This window comes from Scardinius erythrophthalmus (genome assembly GCF_964197995.2).
Source record: "Scardinius erythrophthalmus genome assembly, chromosome: 16".
In the NCBI taxonomy this organism is placed as follows: Eukaryota; Metazoa; Chordata; class Actinopteri; order Cypriniformes; family Leuciscidae; genus Scardinius; species Scardinius erythrophthalmus.
The window spans coordinates 4,349,273-4,361,925 of NC_138236.1; the positions used below are offsets into that span (position 1 = coordinate 4,349,273).

At 35.0% G+C, this 12,653-nt stretch overlaps 1 protein-coding gene across 1 annotated transcript; it reads right to left on the reverse strand.

The window, feature by feature from the left end:
• Nucleotides 1-1,907: 1,907 nt before the first annotated feature.
• zdhhc11 (zDHHC palmitoyltransferase 11) lies at nucleotides 1,908-11,675 on the reverse strand. The gene is made up of 11 exons (XM_081387981.1): nucleotides 11,380-11,675; nucleotides 10,281-10,502; nucleotides 8,944-9,122; nucleotides 7,743-7,844; nucleotides 7,516-7,640; nucleotides 5,948-6,103; nucleotides 5,755-5,873; nucleotides 4,441-4,499; nucleotides 4,289-4,352; nucleotides 2,714-2,780; nucleotides 1,908-2,629 (listed from the first exon to the last, which is right to left on the reverse strand). Exons 1-11 carry the CDS (start codon nucleotides 11,386-11,388, stop codon nucleotides 2,403-2,405), a joined length of 1,329 nt encoding a protein of 442 aa, XP_081244107.1. The 5' UTR covers nucleotides 11,389-11,675; the 3' UTR covers nucleotides 1,908-2,402.
• Nucleotides 11,676-12,653: the final 978 nt, after the last annotated feature.

Consider the following 12,653-nt stretch of genomic DNA (forward strand, 5'->3'; position numbering starts at 1 on the left):
AGCATAAAATCCATGAAATGTTACACAACCAGTGAAGGGTTCTAGACCAGCATTACATAAGAGTCCGTCTGAATAATATGAGGGAGACTGGGGCTAGTTGTCACAGTCTTGTTGCTCCAGTAAATATTTCGGTAACACTTTACAATACGGGTGCACTAATCTGCATTAATTCATGCTTAACTAATGCACAGATAATAATGTGTTAATGTATGACTCATGAAGAACTAAGCCATTAATTAATGATTACTGCATCAGCAACTAATAAATTCTAAATGATTAATAGATTAAGTAATATATGAATTGTTATTAATTAAATGTGTCATAATGTAAACCCATAAATGGCATATTACTCAACAATTAGTTAATAGTCATGTGCCTCAACAAGTAAAGTCATAACATAATGATACATTTGCAAATCATTAGTTAATGATTAATTAAAGCAGACAACTGGAAGTTGAAGTACATGACTTTGACCACCTGTGGTAATTAACACATTAATTTACACTTTTAGTTAATAAAATAAGTTATTAAGGAATTAATACATTATGACACATTTAATTAATAACAATTCATATATTACTTAATCTATTAATCATTTAGAATCTTTATTAGTTGCTGATGCAGTAATCATTAATTAATGGCTTAGTTCTTCATGAGTCATACATTAACACATTATTATCTGTGCATTAGTTAAGCATGAATTAATGCAGATTAGTGCACCCGTATTGTAAAGTGTTACCAATATTTCTTAGGTTTATTTTAACGAAAGTCTAAAATTTCAGGCACAAATACCTTGAATATTGTTTAATTTATTCCTGTGATCAAAGCTGAATTTTCACCATCATTACTCCAGTCTTCAGTGTCACATGATCCTTCAGAAATCATTCTAATATGCTGATTGGCTGCTTAATTCTTTCCACAGGCCATTTCCCTTCTGAACACTTAACATGCCCCCCAAGGCATATGCCTGTAAGTGCAATACTCCCACTGTCTAGTGCAATATTCTCTTACTCAGGTGATATTTATATCTATATTATTCATACTACTCAAAAAACTGTAAATATGTTCATAATCTGTAAATGTTTATTCGGACTAAACCCAACTGTGACCCTACTTTTTTACTTTTACACTATTTTAATTTTTTTAATATATATTTTATTCTTAGAATTTGTATTACTGTTTCTTGCTGTATTTGTATTTGTATATGTGCACTGGAAGCTTCAGTACCAAGAACAATTCCTTGTGGGTGCAAGCACACTTGGCAATAAAGCTCTTTCTGATTCTGAATTATTATTGGCACTCAATTATTAATAATCCTCATATTCCATAATTAATAAAAAATATATGAATTAAAACATTTTGATCTGGAGTTAGTGTATGTATATACTGTATATACAGCATATATATATATATATATACAGTATATATATATATATATATATACAGTATATTCACACACACACACACACACACACACACACACACACACACACACACACACACACACACAATGAAAATAAACATCAAAAAACATTTTTGCAAAGAAAATGTAAATACATTTTAAATTTTTAAAACAGACTGACAGACATTTATAAAAAAAACTCTGTTCATCCTTTCAGTTTGCAAATCTACTTTCAGTAACATGATGTATTACCTTAATGTATGTTAGTATGGTTTTATTATGTTCACTGGTAGATATTAAATATGATGATATTTGCAATAGTTTGTAGGGAAGAATTTGCTCGAATTTCAGACCGTTTTAAGTAGATAGCAACATACAAAGAGAGATGAGACAACTGAGTGGTCCTGAATTTCAGCCATTACTTGAGAGAAATGAGGAAGCCTGTCACTAATGCCATCATCACCCAACAGCCCCATCTAGTGCTGCATCAAACACACGCCGTCTTGAGAAACATCTACAGGCGTTTATTTTAAAATATAAAAAGAGCAAATACAGTGGTGCATTGATTAATCTAATAGTTGTGTGATTTAATCCTCAATGAGTTATTACAATCAACATAAATCATAAAATAAAACCAGCTGTACAATGTAAAAAAAACATATATTACAGAAATATCGCAACTTATATTTCATTGTACAATTTTACAAAGATTTCAGTAATTTGTTGCTGAGTACTGAATATGTTTATGGTGTGAGCAAGTAAAAAAATAATAATATTGTGCTTCTCATTGCTGGGAATCTTGCTACTACGTGCCTCAAACAAATCTTTCAAATATTCAATAAAATATAATATTGGTAAATCCAGAGACTAGCTCTTTCTCATGAGCGCTCGTAATATCAACCCGACTTTATTTTTCAGATTTGTGTGTCTTTACTGAAGTTGCATAAAGTCAGTCAGATCAGAACAAGCCAGATTTGCGTGTGCAATCTGCATGAGGCGATCAGTGGGCTTGATCTTCTGGCATCTGCTCGCTGAAGCCCAAACACTGAGGATGCGTGTCAGTAATCAGCTGCTGATGAACCACCGCTGCATCCATGATGGAGCTTCCCAGCGGGTCCTGAACGATGGGCCGTCCCTCCACAGACTTCTCGTTGCTCCGTCCTGGAGCTTGAGGCTTCTCTATTCCGCTGAGGTTCCAGACCACAGGAAGTGACATCATAGGCTCACCTACCAGCAGGATACAGAAGGACAATCAGATGCACCTTCAGTCAACACGTATCACTCCATAGCTTAAATCACTGCAGCTTTTACCTGGAATCATTTGTGTTGGTGCGTCCGAGCTGTAGTCCGGATGTCTCTCTCCACTGGCTTCCTCCATCTGTAATGACATTATGATCGGATAATAACAAATATGGGGGTAAAATAGTCTATTTTTGGCACTGATTGTATTATATCAAACAATTTTCTCATTTAGTCTGCCATTTGAAAGGATTTTTTTATCAAGCTCTTCTCAATGCATCATGGGATTGCCTTCTCCAGAAAAAAAAAATTGAATGCAGTGTCATTTTAGTATTATTCAATTCAGTTCATCTTCATTTCTATAGCGCTTTCAAAGCAGCTTTACAGAAAATGCATGTTTCAAATATTACAGTCAATAACTTGATTTATAAATTATAATAAAACACTGCATTGAATGTATCTTATTCGTATTTTTAATTAGCTTTTATTATCCAAATTTATATTTAATTTCAGTTGAGATTTTAGTAATTTTGTAGCCTGGTTAAAACCAGACCATTCTCAGTAGTAACTGAGATATGGTCTGGCAAAGCTCCTTTAATAACTCATTCTGATCTGACTGACTGACTGACTTTATGCAACTTCAGTTTTTGATTCTAATTTCTAATTTGACGTCGCTCAAATGCCTCTGGGCACAATTGGATAGACCTAAAACTCCTAAAACCAATCAGAGATCGTCATGTGTAAAGCCATATGCTGCGTCCTATGTTACACTCTATTTTTTTACAGTCTATGGTTACACTACGCCATATGTACTCTTTTTGTGAAGAAAATGTATTTACTTTTGAATGTGTAGCAAAAAAGTAGGCAACTTTGGGACATACTACTTCATCATCTTTATTGGACGGATCAGTAGCGTGCATCCCGTAATGTAAACTGCCCTGTCAATCATCTTGTCACAGTTAAAATCCTCTACTAAATCTAATTTAATTTCCTACCGTTTCGGAGAGAAATGTAGTAGCACGTTCATCTGCCAGTGGGTCTGTCATGGAGACTGTCCTCATGTGTTTGCAATTTGAATATAATAATGCATTTAAAAGTCGGTGTGCTTCACCAACGGACGTCGCTCAAATGCCTCTGGATAGGCTAGACCTAAAACCAATCAGAGCGATCGTCATGTGTAAAGCCCGCCTCAACGTTTCTGATTGGTGCCTTGATTTCACGGCATGGGGAAATGGACTTGAATGAGCTCTTTGCCAGACTTAATTGCAGAGCAAATCTAAATTTGCCGGAAGTTGTCTGGGTTTTCCCAGGCTAGTAATTTTGTTGTCCTTTTGTCATTTTTGTAGGTTTTTAAAATATTTTTGTTCAGTTATTTTTTTTAGTTAGTTGTCAAAGCAACATTTGTAATTTTTAAAGTTTTTTAAATCTTTGTTTTTCATCTAATATTAATATTTTATTTTATGTCAGATTTATTTCAATTACCGAAAATGATTTGGTGTTTTAGTTTTAGTTAATAATAACAACACTGATTCAATGCTAATTTGATGCTGCATAATTTTCGCAACAGTCGTTGCATCAAAGGTGCCTTAAAATCCTGTCTAGATAGATGGCTCACTAGGATTTGGAGTGGGAAGCTTGTCTGATTACCTCAGCACAGATGGGTTCTGGCAGTCGACTAGATGTTTGTCCTCTATCTTCCAGTTTGAAGGTACTAAGAAGAAAAAGTAGCAGAACACCTAATAAAAATAAAAATAAAACAAACCACTAACTATTAGTCTAAGTGCGCACTTGAATCTTACCAAGACTTGCTGGACAGGGGAGCTTCACAGTTCACAGGTAATTCCAGCAACCCAAGACCCTAGGAGGAAGTGAAAAGTGCAAAGCGTTTATGGGTGGGACCTTCCTCTGATCTAAATCGAAGCATAAAACTAGTCTAAAGCTTCCCCTCTAATCCCATGAGATGATACAGTTAAACATCATCAAATTCTCTCTCCTGAACTGAGAAGAAATTGTTTAGTAATCCATGAAATTGTATTTTGCATCAGTTTAAACGGGACCCTTTTTCAAAATCTTGATTTTTTTTTTTTTTTTTAGCTCTACTAGAATAGGTTTTCATGCTGGAATGTTTAATAAACATTATTTTTCACATATTCTCCATTGTTGCAGCTCCTCTCTTCACAGTCTGTCAGTAACGCTCTGTTTAGTTCCTGTCTCTATGAAGCCCCTCCTTCTGAAAAGCACAATGTGCTCTGATTGGTCGGCTGGGCCAGTGCGTTGTGATTGGTCAATCACTTGAAACGTCCCTCCCCTTACCATAACCACAAGTTTCTACACAATAGAGTGGTCAGGTGCAGGTATGACGTCACTTTGTAGGCCAATCGGCAGTTAGCATCACACTGGTTCCCTCGACAAAAACCCAATAGGATTATTCCATAGGCTTTTGGATTATCGCAAAAAACTATTTATTAAAGGAATAATACAGATTATGTGATCAAAACACGTTTATGACACGTTTCATGTTTTGTCCATCAAGACATTTTTCACAGATAAACACAACTTTTATGAATTTTGAAGCCTAAATGCAGTCATACTGATGTATTTTATGTCGTAGAATAAAACGTGAAAGTGTCTTGAGCTTGTGTTCACCACAGACCTTATTTCAGCCATTTAACCAAAACCCCATTAAAAAACCCATTGACTTCGAGACGATGAAACCCGAAGTGCTAAAATGCTAACTCACTTCCACGTTTTGGCCTGCAAAGTGACTCTATACTTACACGATTCAACTAGGCCCCGCCCCTTTATTTAGCATATGCCTTATTTAAATGAGGAATATTGTGAAGTGTTTGTTCCCGGAAGAAAACTCAAGACTGCAATGGAGGCGTTTCAGGGAGTTCAGAAACACTGACACTGATATAGAGAAGAACTCCCGCTGGAGGGACATTTTCATGATCAAACAGCAACATTACACACTAAAGAATGCTTTACATGTATTTAAAAAAAAGCATAATAGGACCCCGGGCCTTTAATAATTTTTTTTTATCCCTATGCAAAGGAATTATTTAGTATTGTGTTGTATTTTTTATTTTATATCTGTTGGTGTGTGTTGGTACCAGTGCAGAGGTTCCGTTAGACGGCAGCGCCGGCGGCACCGGCTCCTTCTCTTTGGGGTTCGGTGACAGTGACTGACGCTTCCTAATGATGTACTCATATGTGCTGATTCCCTGAAACACTGTGACAAGATACATAATGAATAAAAGCTGCTTTCTACCTTTAAAAGTCAGTAATGCTTGGATCAACACTTACACAAGTAAATATGGAAGCACAGTAAGTGGGAGAGCAATAACAGAGCAGCCAGAGCCAGCAGGATGGTAATGAACGCCACCACCAGCAGACTAATAGAGTTGGCCTCTAAAGGTGCCGCCGGAAGGAAAACCAGCCACGTTCCATTTCCTTTCACTGCTAGGAAATTAAAGAATAGAAATTAAAACTAGTAAATGAGATGTTACGCCACCGTTCAAAAGTTTGGGGTCAGTAAGATTAAAGCTACACTGTGTAGGATTTTCTCCCATCTAGCGGTGAAATTGTTTATGACTACCAACTGAATATTACTTTTCTAGCCCCTCCCATTCCGAGGGCGTTTTAACTCCTACGGTGGCCGTAATATTTCAAATCTGCCAGTAATCTCCCCCTCGCATTCGTCACGGTGCCACTGAGTGTCAAAACGCGAAAGGCGAAGCTTAAATTTCCAGGTATGTCCCTCTTTGGCACATGTATTTTCAAGATGGAGGCGCAACATGGCTGCCGCCATTCGAGCGACTCGCTCGTATGTATTCTAAATGGCAGATTCTACGCTTACGAGAATACTTGATTAGTTGGTATAAGTAATTACACATTAATGAGCACATATATTTTTGAAAGAACAAGTGTTTTTTTGCTAAGAATCAACTTAAAAAATTACACAGTGTAGCCTTAAGTTTTTGAAAGAAGTCTCTTATGCTCAACAAGGCTGCATTTGTTTGATTAAAAGTAACAGTAATACTGTGAAATATTATTACAATTTAAAATAACAGTTTTCTATGAGAATATATTTAAAACTTTATTTTAAGGTGTCATTGTTACAGTGTAATTATATATTTAAATACTGTGTAATATTAAGTAACTACATGTACTTACTATAGGGTTAGGGTAGGATTAGGATTTAATTAATTGCTTGTAATTATGCATTATTTACTGTTATTACTATGGTAAGTACATGTAACATGTGTAACAAAGTGTTACCTAAAAAAAATAATGTATTTCTGTGATCAAAGCTGAATTTTCAGCATCATTACTCCAGTCTTCAGTGTCACATGATCCTTCAGAAATCATTCTAATAAGCTGATTTGCTGCTCAAGAAACATTTATGATTATTATCAATGTTAAAAACAATTGTGCTGCTTAAAGTTTTGTGCGGAAACCGTGATTTTTTTTCACAAGATTCTGATGAATGGAAAGTTCAAAAGCAGCATTTATTTGAAATATATATTTTTTTGTAACATAAATGTCTTTATGACTTTTGATCAATTTAATGAATAAAGGTATTAATTTCTTTATTAAAAAAAGATCCAAAAGTTTTAAACAGTACTGTACGCCTACAAATTCATTCCATTCAATGCACTGCTGTTATAAATATTAACGTTTAAAAATAGAATTTGTCCATTTACATAATTTATCAACTAGTTGGTTGACTAGTCAACGTGTCAATCATACCGATCTTTCCCTAGAAGCAACCATTAACTATTCTTCAAACTAAGGAAAATAAGGGAAAATCACATGATGACTCATGGAGGCGAATAACAGAAAATGAGTCCAGAGACACGGACTCGTCTTACTCTGAAACTGGTGCGCCGTGCGTAGGACAGCAGGATTCACATAGTGCTCAATGAAGACAAACAAGACGACAAGAATGAGGAGGATCATTCCAGTAACAGCAGAGGAGATGGTTATGAAAAAGAACCTGGGAAAAAAACAATGATTCCTATTGTGAAATGTCTTTAAAGCATATAAATATGCAAATGCTGGTTCTCCATTTGTGCTATTAAATGACACTTCTGCTCACCAGTAGTTCCTTCCACCGACACAATTGTTCAGCCATTTGCAGTGATGGTCAAAGTCAGCGATGCATTTGTTGCAAGTACTGCAGTGTTTGGCTTTAGGTCCCCTGCAGAATGAGACGTGATTATTCCCTAAAGCACACGGTTAAGATGTTTAGACGTATCTATATCAGGACTGTGTGCCATTCAGAAATTAACTGAGAATTTCTAATTCAAATCCTAAATTTGAATTTGAGGTGAAAATTAATCAAAAACAAAAATTAAAATGGAACATTGCTATTGTAAACTAAAACTATGAAAAAATAGGGTTTGTTAATTGAAATAAAGCTCAAATAAAATATAAATGTTAAACTGCTAATTATAACTATCCTAACTACTAATAAATTAGAAATGTTGCCTTTGCAACAAACTTAAAGAAGACTAAAACTTAAATAAAATTAATTAAAGATAAATAGAAATATAAAAAACAAAAACTAATAAAAGTGAAAAGAGCACATAACAAAATTACTAAAACTTAAACTAAAATGAAGACTGAAAATATAAAATCTAAATAAACACTACAATAGTATATACAAATTCTGATACTGCAGTAAGTGGTTTATTTTATATTATATATTATATTATATTATTAGTGCTGTCAAATCAATTAATTGCATCTAACATAAAAAAATGTGTTAACATAATGTGTATATATATATTTATATATATATCTGTGTGTGCATATATGTATATAATGTTTACACGCACATGCACACACACACACACACACACACATTTATATATATATATATATATGTACGTACGTACGTACGTACGTACGTACGTACGTACGTACGTACGTACGTGTGTATATACTGTTTACACACACACACACACACATATATATATATAATGCATATGTGTGTATATGTATATATGTGTATATGTATATATACAAACAGGCATACACACACATATTATGTCAACAAAAACTTTTGTTAGATGCGATTATTCGATTTGACAGCACTATTATATTACATTATATAATATTATAAGGAAATCTCACTAACCATAAAAACTAATACATAAAATTCCTTATCCTATCTTTAAATTCCCACTCATGAATTAAAAGGTGAATTCTACCATTCTTAATTGTTAGCCCAACTCTAAATATTGTTATTAGCAAATATTCCATGTAAAACGTCTTGTTTCTGCTAATGTACATACACATCCACCTCACAGAGGGTGCAGTGCAGATTGTCAATCACATGTTGATGTTTGCTGTTGTCAAACACTGGCATGGGGTCGGAATAATCCTTCCTCCTACGAACGCTCAGATCCGCAGGATCAATTGTTACGGCCGCCACGTGAGTGACCAAATGCAGAACAAACGCAGTGCCAATCAACTAGATAGGAAGTGTTAAGGTTGAACAACAATACAAAACACATGCACACATAGATTTAGTTTCAGAGGGTTCATATAACTCACTGTCCGCAGTGGTGAGAGACGGATGGCTTGATTTGTGTGAGAGCTGACTACATCCTCCATTTATCTGCATAAACACACACTGCTGACATCAGCCTGTAATTGAGCTCTTGCTGCGCAGCAGAACATCTGCCCTCAGAGATGCTTGTGTGCCACAGCGTTTCCTACACAAATGATTAACTCAGGAGTTTCTGAGTCTTTTTGAATGATGCATTTAAAAATGGCTCATAAGAGTCAATTATTCATGAACTGGACAAACTGGTCATGTTGTATGTTGGGGTTTGATTGCAATGCACAGAAAGATGTGTTGGGTAATGCTTTACGATAAGGTCCCATTAGTTGAAGGGGTAGTTCACCCAAAAATTTAAATGATTATTTATAGGTCATAGGGTCAGAGGTCACTCTCCGCCGGAACTATGGATATTTTTCTAACAAAAACGCATGGCTTCACATAAGAAAGCCTTTATTAACCCCCTGGACCTGTATGGATTCATTTTATGATGGATGATGCACTTCTTTGCGCTTCTCAAAATCTCAGGTACCATTCACAAAGCTTGGAAGAGCAAGGATATGATTTAATATAACTCTGACTGTTCGTATACACCATATACACCTAGGATGGCTTGAGGGTGAGTAAATTAACAAATGACAACTTTTTGTAAAGTGTTACTGTTGTTTATTAATTATTTTTGTGCATTCGATTCAGACTGCAAGCTTACATTTTAGTTTCTTTTTGCATTTTGTCATCTTGGCAATGCAATGTGGTGCAAAAATAACACATTTTCTGCTGTAAAGCTGCTTTGAAGCAATCTGTATAGTAAAAATGCACTATATAAATAAAGGTGACTTGACTTAGTATAATTGGATTTTTATGGCAGAAATTAATGTTAATATTGGCATTTGAGCACTGTAAAAAATCCATCTAATTCAACTTGAAAAGTTTAAGTTCAAGTTGTTGAAACTTGTCATATCATCATATAATTTTTTACAGTGTACATGTGTATTTTTTTGTGATCAGAATCACTTCCATGAAACTTTTTTGTTTTGTTTTTTGTTTTTGATTATTTGTAAAGGATACGCCGTATGCTGCAAAGCTCCATGGTGCTGGTAGAAGAGGAATGTAAATCCCGAAACCCACGATGGCCATGAAGCTGTACATCAGCCAGGCTATCAGCTGGAAACTGTGCAGAGGCGGTGACCATCCGTTGACCCTGGAGTGCATCGGCAGTCCCACCAATTCAATTCTGCTCCCTCCATTTTGGGGTGCCGTCCGTCTACGGTGACGCCCAAAGCAGTTCAGCTGCAAAAGACAGAAATGCTAAACATGAATACAGCTCTTAAATATGGTAATAATATAAAAAAACAGAAATGTTCTATAACACATGCATGAAAGGCCAATAAAGCATTGTGCTCTGAGAACAGTCTCTTCAACCAGCATGAACAATGAAACATTTTAAAAGACTCTGCCTGACATCATTATGTTGGCTTGACAAAGATGTTACTGTACAGGATTGACCTTGGGTTACAGTCTTTTTTCTCTAAAATCCCCAACCTGAGACTAAAATGTCTAAATGCAACTCATAGAGCCTTCTATCATCTATCTATCTATCTATCTATCTATCTATCTATCTATCTATCTATCTATCTATCTATCTATCTATCTATCTATCTATCTATCATAACAACCACATTTCCCCAAATACATAAGCTCTAAATCTTCAGACTTTCCTTTTCCAGTTTTCAATCTTCAATTATTTTATTTTTTTACCACAGCTAAATAATTTAGACAAGCCAGTAAACACATGTCCTACACATCAGTGTTATTGCTAACTTCCACCTTCAAGTGCACAAGTTAGCAATGACAAGGAGTCCTGCTGTGCTTTTCCTGTTGAACATGAACAGAAAGATTGTGTTGCCTAGCAAATGTCATCATTAAAGGCAATGCGTGTTTGAAAACCGTGTAATGAGTAACTTCCACAAATCCACTTCATCAAGGAACTCTTGTATTAATATCTTGAACAACAATGTGAAACATTAACTTTTCAAACAGAATGAATGTTGTTTCTTTATTTAACTTTTTTTAATAACACTTCAGTGGCGAATAATTCATATTAAATGATTTGAACAGCTTAAACATAAAAAGCGATACATTTCCATATGTTTCAAAGCATACTTACATTAGTCATTGAACAGCTTCCAGCAGTTTTCTCTGCTGATGTTGATCATTTGGATCTCTTGGATACAGTTTGCTGATCCATTGATTTCTTAATGATCTTCTTCACAGTCCACTGTACAGCAGAAGAGTCATTTTCAAAGGCACTGTCTAACGTTATCCAGTCCGAAAACGTTTTATTCCTGTATTTAACGAATCAAATGTTTATAATGTCATTATTCGTCAAGAAAAGGGATAACATATATTCTCACGCGCGAGGCGGTGCTCATCTGACTTCGACAAACACACCACGGAGAAAGCTTAACTGTTGAATATTAATTAGGTCACGCTTAGTAGCCAACCAATGGCGAGCAGCAATATTAGCATATCACGCTGACGTTTCAACAGCTCATGAATATTAAGTGACGTTAATTTGGATTCGGCGCTTTTGCCGTGGAAACTGAAACGTGAATGCGTTTTTTTTTCAAACTCATTTAAACAACAAAAGACCGCAAAGAAATGTAAAAATTTAAGAGTAAATTCAATCAAAAGAAAGTGGAATTAAAGGGAGAGTTTATCCCAAAATGAAAACGTGTCATCATTTACTCACCATCAAGTTCCAAACCTGTATAAGTTTCTTTCTTCTGCTGAGCACAGTGAAAAGTGCAAAGAAGATATTATGAAGAATGTTGGCAATCAAATATTTGACGGTAGCCATTAACTTCCATAGTTGAAAAAAATAAAAAAAATAAAAAAATACTATGAAAGTCAATGGCTACCATCAACTTTCTGGTTACCAACATTCTTCAAAATTCAGACATTCCACAAAAGTCTTCTTTTGTGTTCAATAGAACAAAGAAACTCATACAGGTTTTCATTTTTTGGGTGAACTATCCATTTAAAACTTCTAAAAAGAAGTGACCATTGCGTGACTGAAATTTGATATTGAAAAGTTCTAACATTGTGAAACAATATAACTACAGAACATGGAAGTTCTCAGGGGTGGAAGATTTTAACTGTTACCTAGTTACCACTAGAAAATGCAAAGCCAAATGCAAATGAGAACTCTCGATGAAAGTGCTTTGAAGACATGAGGGAGCTCAGCACATTTTTACACTGCAGCCAATTATGGAGAACATTTTCATGTTCCCCATCGCATATGCATGAAATACTAAACTCAAAATTAATCTGTACAGTTAATGAATGAGCACTGTTCTGCGTACTACTGATTGCATTGCCTTATTTATGTATTCTTCTTGATATTTGTTTTTAATACTTTTTAAGCAAATTTATAATGTT